At 42.5% G+C, this 11203-nt stretch overlaps 1 protein-coding gene across 2 annotated transcripts in view; it reads left to right on the top strand.

Annotated features, from left to right (window-relative positions):
* The first annotated feature begins 2283 nt into the window (after positions 1-2283).
* The window catches only part of usp32 (ubiquitin specific peptidase 32), a 143041-nt gene continuing 134121 nt past the window's right edge, over positions 2284-11203 (top strand). The window contains exon 1 of one of the 2 annotated variants that reach the window (XM_061783063.1): positions 2284-2467. In XM_061783063.1, the coding sequence (XP_061639047.1) occupies positions 2410-2467 (58 nt within the window). In that variant the 5' untranslated portion in view covers positions 2284-2409. The remainder of the gene's footprint in view (positions 2468-11203) is intronic. The other variant, XM_061783068.1, reaches the window with a different exon arrangement.

The following is an 11203-nucleotide window of genomic DNA, read 5'->3' as shown; positions in this document are numbered from 1 at the left end:
CCTGAGGCACACCCCTTAAAGATGTTTTTGTTCTTTGACATCATCATTTAAGAATATATTGAAAATATAGATACAGATGTGGGATGCACTTTTCAAGCGATTTAATATGACGTATGAGTCGATGTGCTTTGGGGTACATTTATTTCACACCTGAGGCGCACCCCCTAAAAAGTGGATTTCCTTTTTGTTTTGGTTCTATTACATGATCGAAGAAGAGGAACAACAACCCACTGCCAGTATTTATTTATGTATGTATTTTTTACATTTTGTCTCGAACCGTAACCCCCTGGCCCTAAAGGCCATGTCATTACTGATAAGCTATAATTCAAAATAACAGAAAAAATATACCCTTTGATCACATGTACTGCAGGTAAAACGGGTGTTATATCGCGGTGTTTATTTAAAGTACTTAATTAATTAATAGCTTGAAATATATAACAAATAATTTATTATTTAATGATCAAAATTGAAAGTTAGCAATTACATTGAAATTAATTAAGTGCAGCAAAAAATACATTATTTTTTTTCATAAACCCTAACACTTTAATTATTCATGATAATTAGTCATGTATCAACTCAATATTAACAACAAAAACTAGTCCAAATAATTACTCTGACAAGAAAGCTAAACAAATGATGAGCAGGTGTAGAGCGAAGACGCATGATTAATTTTGTATATACTGTATCAGCTGTGCCCCTTCATGATTGTTTCCTCGCTATGAAGTGACATCGTGACGGGGGTCTCAGAACTGTGAGGCAGACAGACGCTCTAACCGGTCGTCTACCGTGCTGCCTGGTCACAATGTATTATTGTCAAAGCTGGGGGAAAAAAATATTAGCCTAAAGTATAACCATTAGTGAGTTATTTTATGTGAATGAAGTTTCGGGAGACCAAATGGACAGTTGTTGGAGACAGATTGTTTCACGAATGGTGCACCCATGTGTCTGCCTAAACAAAAGGGGTGCTATCTTATCTTATCCTCTGAGTAGGGGGTAGTGTGGAAGGTGTCAGAAAATGCCACTCCTTAACAGGCCAACAACGCATGTTAAACCTTCAGAAATAAGCCCAGACAAATAATTTAGGCTTGCTAATACACAGCCTTTTCTGCTTCTTCTCCCAGGTTACGCCTGTCCAGATCTCACACAACCGTCTTTATTTATTTCGATATGTAGGCATTATATCTTTATAAAAATATATTATTATGGAGATTTTTGTTCTAGTCTGTCGGCTAGAGCTCTAGAAATGATTTCGATGTCTGTATTAATTGTTGCCAGCGGTCGGTAATTAGTTGGGTGAGTGGGGTCTTTCCCTGGTTTCCGTAGTAGGGGTTAAATGCGCTTCAATGTTAAGTCAGTGTTTCAACTAGTAATGCATTCAAACTTCTGCAGACTCGTGCATCAATTTGCTCCTATGCCGCGTCTCTTTCTTTCACTATGGTCAGTGTTGCGCAGTCAGTAATTACAGTACAGGTAACTGATGATGTATTATAATTCCAAAATTGATGTAATAGTAGTCCATTATATAATTGGGAGAAAATCTGAAATTGAATTACAATAGCTTTAGGAAATTTCCATGAATACAATATTAAAGCCGCCTAAATCCGACGCTTGTGATTGTCTCTCTCTAGGCATGTGCCATTTTTCCATTGTCTCAAACATGACATATTTTTCCAAACGACCTTGAAGAGTCACGTGGTGATGAAATGAACTGTATTGGTTTGTCTGAGCGCGGCACGGCGGGCGACGTGTTAGCACATCTGCCTCACAGTTCCGGGGTGCAAATCCCCGGCCCCGCCTGTGTGGGTTTTCTCCGGGTATTCCGGTTTCCTCCCACATCCCAAAAACATGTATGGTAGATTGTTTGAAGACTTGAAGAAATTGCCCGTAGGCGTGAATGTGAGTGCGAACGGTTGTTTGTTTCTATGTGCCCTACGTTTGGTTGGTGACCAGTTCGTTATACATATACAGCATGTGTATATATGTATAACGCACCAAACACTTTTTATGATGTATATTTTCGAAATACTTGTTACCCTACTTTGAAATGTTCAACTCGGGAACTTATTGCAATCAACGAGAGCATCCCCTACCCCAAATAGCACGTAAATAATATGACTCATTGGAGGTTCCAATTTGCACTTACTGACATCAGTACATATTCGGAGAAAATACCCGTGCTCGTAATGTCGCGAATGAGGCTAAATTCCACTTGCTCGAGAAGTTCGAGGCACACTCCAGCCCGGTAGGTGGCGGTGATGCACCTGAACGCTGGTGGCCAACCGCCATTCCCTTGAACCGACGCGAAGAAGACCTTTAGGCGTTCGTTCGCCACCAGGAAGGAGATTATTTAGCCATTTATGAATGAAGAACTCGTCAAACACTACTTAATCCCCCGAAAATGAGGGGAGGATGGGAGCCAAAGAGTCGAGGATTGGCTTCCTTTCGTACGACGAGGCAGTCAAGAGAGGTAAATTCACAAGCGACGGGCCAAAGCCGTTATCATTTGCACGCGATAAGGTAACTAACTAACTGTTCGAGCTGAGTCTATTCCGAGAGTGTTGAGCCTGACATTTTCGTGACACAGAACGTCGACTTTGGCCCTTTTACAGTGACAGGCTACTTATCACTGAGGTCCTTTCATTTTCACAATGTCACGTACATTTTGGAGCTATTATAAGAGCGGCACCTTTCTTTCCAGATAAATTGTGCTATCTGGAAATATTTGAAAGCAGGCGTCACCAGCCTTGTGACACGATGGTTAACGGAAGCATTAATGCTACGTTGACGTCCTAAATTATTCCAATGTGTCTAATTACGTGTACAATGTACAGTAGATGTAAAACTTGAGCTATACGTAACCAGGAATACTCCTACTTTTCTGGACTTAAAAGCAATATGTGACCCATTCTTCTCCAGCATTAATAACTCCACAGTCGGAGTGACTTCCCATTCGGAGGATAGATTGTACGAGTTGTCACAAAAGATATACTTCAAGACCAAACGACGACCTTTCCCCTTCAATGTCGGCGCGACGATCTGGCTGCATGGTACTAAGAGATCCTGCCGCGTCTTAATTTGTTCAGTGTGCGAGAAAAGACGAGGAATGTGGCTTCTTCACCACGGCAAGGCCGGTACCGACTCACAATGCCCCGCGCACCTGATAGTTCCTGGCCAAGAAGAATATCGCCATGGCCCAACCTCCCCACTCAACCGACCTTTCTCCGTGTGATTTGTTTTTCCTCCTTCAAAAGTTCAAGTTATCAAGGGGATTTACTTGTTTTGAAGATGTGGAGGACATTAAGATGGCATTGAGGACTCCTCCCAGGACTGCATGAAGGCGTGGCAGAGAAGGCTGGGAAAATGTGTTACACGCCAGAGGGATTACTTCCAAGAGGAACATTTGTAGTTTGGATTCTGAGTATATCTTATGTGACACCCAACACTTTTTGAAAGTAAGGCACAAGAAATCACCTTGAAGCTTGTGAATCCACGATGGCAGAAATGAGGGCAAAATCTCTGCGATATAGAACAATTTGTCACACAATTTGAGACTCGAGCTATTGTAAACCATGGAAATTGTGAAAATCAGTAAATCTTAACAAAGGTCAAATATTCGGAAGTGTTTCATTTTTAGATACCCCTGTCCCCTTTTTTAAAGAAAAGATACCCTGACTATGAAATGACGTGTACAGTATTCTATTTCTGTACATAAAACTCTGCCTTTAGTAACAGTGGTTGCACTCCAAAGTTGAGGCCGAACACCTCTCCAGATCCTTTGGACAGACAAGAACGTATCAGTCTTTGTATTTTACTTTTATGCATTTGGTGAGGCATCATTTTCTATTCTTTAAGCCATTAAGCCAAAGACATTTTTGCCAGGGGCAACATTGCAGTTATGTTTTCCTACGGGGGGCCATTTTGACAGGGAAACCATATAAATATATAATTGACTTATATTATTATATACAGTAGATGCCAAAAATGGATGGATAATTTGTTTTGAAGAAAGTCAAGGAAAATAGTTTGTCCAACTGGTGTTGAATGTATTTTAAAGAGGGGTTTGTTCACGGAAATGTTTGCAATATCTCAATGTTGTTAAAAGTGAAGCCAATATACAGTATCGGTGCAGATTTTAGCAAGAAACATGACGGACAGTCCTCTCCAAAAGTATTGGAACGACAAGGTCAATTCCTTTGTTTTTGTTGTATACATGTAGACATTTGGGTTTCAGATCAAAAGATGAATATGAGACAAAAGGTCAGAATTCCAGCTTTTATTTCATGGTATTTACATTTAGATGTGTTAAAAAAAACTCAGGACAGAGCACCTTTTGTGTGAACCCACCCACTTTTCAAGTGAGCAAAACTATTGGCGCATGTGACAAGGGTTGAGAATCGAGAACCGATTGGAACCGGCACTAACGTTCAGGTTCTCCCGGAATCGTTCAAATTAAAAAATTTCAGTTCCCAGTTTTGATGCCTACAGTCTGCCGACCCTGAAGAAGAAAGTGGCGAAAAAGAAGAATACGCACAAAGACGTCCTTGTGCCCAACGGCGGCGGCGAACAAAAGTGTGTCTTAAATAACAAGTCCTCCCCACTGCAACACTTGGAATAAGATTATATTGTGGAAAGGAGTCTGACGTGCACCCTCCCATTCCGAGCCTCCCCCGACACCGCGCGGAAGTTCAGTGAAGTCAAATTGGATGAGTGAAACAATAAAATATGTTTATGCCAACATTAAGGCAGCTAACAAGTTAATTGGTTGGTTGCACTTTTGAGCTAAAACTTCACCAAAGGTCAAACTAGCAGTCTTACATCACAATTAATTGGGACAAAATTCACATACTCAAACACTAATCTTGTGCCTCATTGGTGGGTAGGTAAAGGAATCAATTCCATTCATTATTCTTTTTCTTGCCGTCTCGATTAACTTTTGTTTTCAAAATTCTCCGGTTGCATGTGAAGTTACCTTTCCTGCCAAAATGATGAGTTCCGGTGCATACCCTTCAAAATAAAAGGCTACAAGCTTAAACCGGGAAGTCAAGTGAAACCTTGCACATACAGCGGCTGAAATAAGTATTTAACACGTCACCGTTTTTCTCACTAAATACAGTGGGTGCGGAAAGTATTCATCCATCCATCCATCCATCCATTTTCTGAGCCCCTTCTCCTCACTAGGGTCGCGGGTGTGCTGGAGCCTATCCCAGCTGTCATCGGGCAGGAGGCGGGGTACACCCTGAACCGGTTGCCAGCCAATCGCAGGGCACATACGAACAAACAACCATTCGCACTCACATTCACACCTACGGGCAATTTAGAGTCTCCAATTCATGCATGTTTTTGGGACGTGGGATGAAATCGGAGTGCCCGGAGAAAACCCACGCAGGCACGGGGAGAACATGCATACTCCACACAGGCGGGGCCGGGGATTGAACCCCGGTCCTCAGAACTGTGAGGCTGACGCTCTAACCAGTCGGTCACCGTGCCGCCGGAAAGTACTCAGACACCCTTAAATGTTTCACTCTTTGTTATATTGCAGCCATTTGCTAAAATCATTTGTTCATTTTTTCCCCTCATTAATGGACACACAGCCCCCCATATTGACAGAAAAACACTGAATTGGTAAAATTTTTGTAGATTTATTAAATACGAAAAACTGAAATATCACACAACCATAAGTATTCAGACCCTTTGCTCAGTATTTAGTAGAAGCACCCTTTTGAGTTAATACAGCCATGAGTCTTTTTGGGAATGATGCAAAAAGTTTTTCACACCTGGATTTGAGAGCCTCTGTCATTCCTCCTTGCAGATCCTCTCCAGTTCTGTCAGGTTGGAAGGGGAACATTGGTGGACAGCCATTTTCAGGTCTCTCCAGAAATGCTCAATTGGGTTTAAGTCAGGGCTCTGGCTGGGCCATTCAAGAACAGTCACAGAGTTATTCTGAAGCCACTCCTTCATTGTTTTAGCTGTGTGCTTAGGGTCCTTGTCTTGTTGGAAGGTGAACCATCGGCCCAATCTGAGGTCCTGAGCAGTCTAGGGAAGGTTTTCGTCCCGGATATCCCTGTACTTGGTCGCATTCATCTTTCCTCCAATTGCAACCAGTCGTCCTGTCCGTGCAGCTGAAAAACACACCAACAGCATGATGCTGCCACCACCATGCTTCACAGTTGGGACTGTATTGTACAGGCGATGAGCAGTAACGCTTTGAATTAAGGCCAAAAAGTTCTATCTTGCTCTTATCAGACCAGAGAATCTTATTTCTCACCATCTTGGAGTCCTTAAGGTGTTTTTTAGCAAAGTCCGTGCAGGCTTTCATGTGTCTTGCACTGAGGAGATGCTTCCGTCGGGCCACTCTTCCATAAAGCCCCGACTGGTGGAGGGCTGCAGTGATGGTTGACTTTCTAGAAATGTCTCCCATCCCATCTCTTTAGGTTCTTCTTCATCTCTTTCACCACCTCTTCTCCCCCGATTACTCAGTTTGGCCGGACGGCCAGCTCTCGGAAGGGTTCTGGTCATTCCAAACGTCTTCCATTTAAGGATTATGGAGGCCACTGTGCTCTTAAGAACCATATGTGCAGGAGAAATGTTTTTTTTTGTTACCTTGGCCAGATTTGTGCCTTGCCACAATTCTGTCTCTGAGCTCTTTGAGTTCCTTTGACCTCATGATTCTCATTTGCTCTGACATGCACTGTGAGCTGTAAGGTTTTATATAGACAGGTGTGTGGCTTTGCTATTCAAGTCCAATCAGTATAATAAAACAGAGCTGGGCTCCAATGAAGGTGTAGAACCATCTCAAGGATAATCAGAAGAAATGGACACCACCTGAGTTAACTATGAGTGTCACAGCAAAGGGTCTGAATACTTATGACTGATATTTCAGTTTTTCTTTTTTAATAAATCTGTAAAAATGTCAACAATTCTGTGTTTTTATGTCAATATGGTGTGTTGTGTGTATTCCCAATTCCAATGAAGTTGGGATGTTGTTAAACATAAATAAAAACAGAATACAATGATTTGCAAATCATGTACAACCTATATTTAATTGAATACACTACAAGTAAGTTACTGTAAGTTAGGACACGTTATTTCTGTCATGTTGTAATGTTGATTGGACCTCACTGATTAGAATACATGACCTGACGAGAGCAGTGATTTCCAACCTTTATGGAGCCAAGGCGCATATTTTACAATTGAAAAATCTCACAGCACACCAACAAACAAAAATGTCACAAATAGCGGATACATTAATTACTGTATGTACAACCCCAATTCCAATGAAGTTGGGACGTTGTGTGAAACATAAATAAAAACAGAATACAATGATTTGCAAATCATGTTCAACCTATATTTAATTGAATACACTACAAAGACAAGATATTTAATGTATAGATTAAACATTAAATATCTTATACAGACAAGATAAACTTTATTGTTTTTAGCAAATAATCATTCATTTATAAGTTTATGGCTGCAACATGTTCCAAAAAAGCTTGGACAGGTGGCAAAAAAGACTGAGAAAGTTGAGGAATGCTCATCAAACACTTGTTTGGAACATCTCACAGGTGAACAGGCTAATTGGGAACAGGTGGGTGCCATGATTGGGTAGAAAAGGAGCTTCCCTCAATTGCTCAGTCATTCACAAGCAAAGATGAGGCAGTTTAAGGACACTGTTCCTCAACGTACAATTGCAAGGAATTTAGGCATTTCATCATCTACGGTCCATAATATCATAAAAAGGTTCAGAGAATCTGGAGAAATCACTGCATGTGAGCAGCAAGACCGAAAACTAACATTGAATGCCCTATGCCCTGGCGGCACTGCATCAAAAACCGACATCAATATGTAAAGGATATCACCACATGGGCTCAGGAACACTTAAGAAAACCAATGTCAGTAAACACAGTTCGTCGCTACATCCGTAAGTGCAACTTGAAACTCTACTATGCAAAGCAAAAGCCATTTATCAACAACACCCAGAAACGCCGCCGGCTTCTCTGGGCCTGAGCTCATCCAAGATGGACGTCGTGTCCTCCGGACCAAAGAGGAAAAGAACCATCTGGACTGTTATGGACGCAAAGTTCAAAAGCCAGCATCTGTGATGGTATGGGGCTATGTTAGTGCCAATGGCATGGGTAACTCACACATCTGTGAAGGCACCATTGATGCTGAAAGGTACATACAGGTTTTGGAGAAACATGCTGCCATCCAAGCAACGTCTTTTTCATGGACACCCCTGCATATTTCAGCAAGACAATGGCAAACTACATTCTGCACGTGTTACAACAGCGTGGCTTTGTAGTAAAAAGGTGCGGGGACTAGACTGACCTGCCTGCAGTCCAGACCTGCCTCCCATTGAAAATGTGTGGCGCATTATGAAGCGTAAAATACAACAACGGAGACCCCGGATCAGGCAAGAATGGGAAAGAATTCCACCTACAAAGCTTCAACAGTTAGTGTCCTCAGTTCCCAAACGTTTATTGAATGTTGTTCAAAGAAAATGTGATGTAACACAGTGGTAAACGTGACCCTGTCATAGCTTTTTTTGGAACGTGTTGCAGCCATAAAATTCTAAGTTAATGATTATTTGCTAAAAACAATAAAGCTTAGCAGTTTGAACATTAAATATCTTGTCTTTGTAATGTATTCAATTAAATATAGGCTGAACATGATCTGCAAATCATTGTATTCTGTTTTTATTTATGTTTAACACAACGTCCCAACTTCATTGGAATTGGGGTTGTACATCAGTCTACCCCCCTACTGGTCCCCTTAGCTCCCACAGTCAATACTGGTAACCCATGTATTTGAAGCTAACTAGCTTTAAACAACAAACAATGGCAAGCCATCTCATTTTCTGGGTCAAACTGAGCAAGCGCATCATCAGATTTACTTGAAACTTCACAGAAAACATGAACAATAATGGAGAATCACATCCATATAGTTTTCTGATGTCTGAATACTATGAACGTGTGATTTTAAACGCTGAAAACACTTTTTGCAGTCAGATTTGCGCTGTAACAACCCCAATTGAATTTTCTGCAATGCGTTTTTCATCCAACAACAGAGCAGGAACAATTTAACGGGAATAGTTACTAGACTACTTTAAATGTGTGAGCGGATGCTTTCGTGTCCGAATCCTGTGAACGTGTAGTTTTCGATGCCGAAATCGAGGAACATTTTCGTCTTTGTCAAAATTTTGAATGAACAGAAACGTAATGTAGATGACGTGAATGAAAACCTCCTAATAAAAAGTATTCCTGCACACTTCATTGTCTCCGATCCAATAAGTTGCCGTTATTCGCCAGTGTAATGCAGTCACTTTCACATTTAGTTCTTCTGCAATGCGTTTTTCCTGGTCCATCTTCATTCAATTGACAACAAACGGAGCTTCCAAAATTAGCAGTAACAGTTACTAGAATATTTTCCAATGGGTACGGAAAGTATTCAGACCCCCCTTAAATTTTTCAGTCTTTGTTATATTGCAGCCATTTGCTGAAATCATTTGTTATTTTTTTTACCTCCATCAATGTACACACAGCACCCCATATTGAGAGAAAAAAACAGAATTGATGAAATTTTTGCTGATTTATTAAAAAAGAAACACTGAAATATCACACAGCGACATGGTAGCGAGGTGCAGTTTCTGCTCTACACCGCGACCCATCCCTCATGGGCTTCAGGCCACAAATCCCATCTGCTACATTTGGGATGAACGGCTTACTGGGACACAGGTAATGGATGTCTTTTGTGAGGATGCACGTGCAAATTTGGCGCCAGATACAGATCAAGATCACTATTGTGATAGGCGACTACCGCGGGAGTACTGATTCAGACGTAAGTGTCGCTTTGCCAGATGCCAACATTAATTACGTCTTTTGGCGGTAGATGTTACGGGAGTCGGTAATTGGGAGAGTAACAAGGAACGCCATTTCTCGGAACTCAGGGTTGACATACAAGACAGTGGAACTCCCGAGAGAGAAAGCCAAGTGGGCTTGGACAGTGCTAATGAGGCTTGCTAGAGCTTTAGACAGGATGCTTTCGACTAAGCTCAGGGGTACCAAATATGGAGGGATTCTACCCATTGCTGAATTGTCTATGGATGAAGAGATTTCACGTCGCATGTCATTCATCAATGTGGTAACAATCTGTGTGTGAGCATAATCCTTTAGGAGCAGCGACAACAGAGAGGTTGTGATCTGCCTATTTCGGTTAAGGGTTGCACTGCATGCGTTGAGAACTAAGTTGGCTACTCTTAGGGGGGTGCTTAGCGACCAGGAATTGGTTACTTTGTTAGCCATGCGTTGTTGTGTGGTGGAGATTTGGATTGGAAGCTCCGAGGTTGTGTCTCGATGGTGCTGAGGCTACAAGCGTCACCGGTGGGGGCGGTGTGGATACTTGTTATTTCGGTCGTTATGTTTTTGGTTTGCGGCGGAGAAGCGCATCTGGTTTCACTGGTGTCTTGGTCGGGCATCTGCGTTGGCGGACTTGGTGTAGTCCTTGGCGTGGCAAGGAGGCTGTCACGGAGGTTGGACCTGCTTGACTGGTCCGGTCTCAGTGTGTTGACCGTCCTTGGTTTCATGCATGGTGTATCGGGGGCGGATGTGACCCCCCCCCCCATCCCCTTTTGCACCGTGAGGGCACGAATGGTTGTGAAGTGGAGGCGCAATAACCAAAGTCCGCGATAATGCAAATGAACAGGTGCAAAGCCAAGCATAAACCGAAGTCAAGCTTGCGCAGCGTGCGGGAAGGAAGAAAAGAATGAGTTCCAGCCGAGGCGAGCCACAGAAAGATCAAATGAAAAGCAGGCAACTTCGACATCACGAACAACGTGGAACAGACAAGGAAGACTGGGAACCAGAAGGAGGCGTTCAACACCAGAGGTTGCTGCAGGTGCAATAGAAGAGCCGGGTCCCAGGCGTTGCCTGAGGGAGCAAAGGGTGGGTTGGGAGGGTAAAATGTCGCAGAGGTGCCCTTTGCAAGGTCCAGAGAAGCAGTGCACAGGAAGTCCGAGGTCTCTAAGGAGACACAAAACCCACATGTCCTGTACTGTTGAAGCCTAGCATGTGTGAAAGTCACGAAAGAAGCAAGATGACTTAGCGGCCATAGACGGAGCAGGCCAGCTATTTAGAGAAGTCACTACGCAGCGCGGCGTGATGGCTGAAAATGCAGTCCGTTGTTTAGGGACAGAGTCCACAAACTGCAT

Source organism: Phyllopteryx taeniolatus, chromosome 8, assembly GCF_024500385.1.
Source record: "Phyllopteryx taeniolatus isolate TA_2022b chromosome 8, UOR_Ptae_1.2, whole genome shotgun sequence".
In the NCBI taxonomy this organism is placed as follows: Eukaryota; Metazoa; Chordata; class Actinopteri; order Syngnathiformes; family Syngnathidae; genus Phyllopteryx; species Phyllopteryx taeniolatus.
This window is presented reverse-complemented; position numbering and strand designations above follow the sequence as displayed.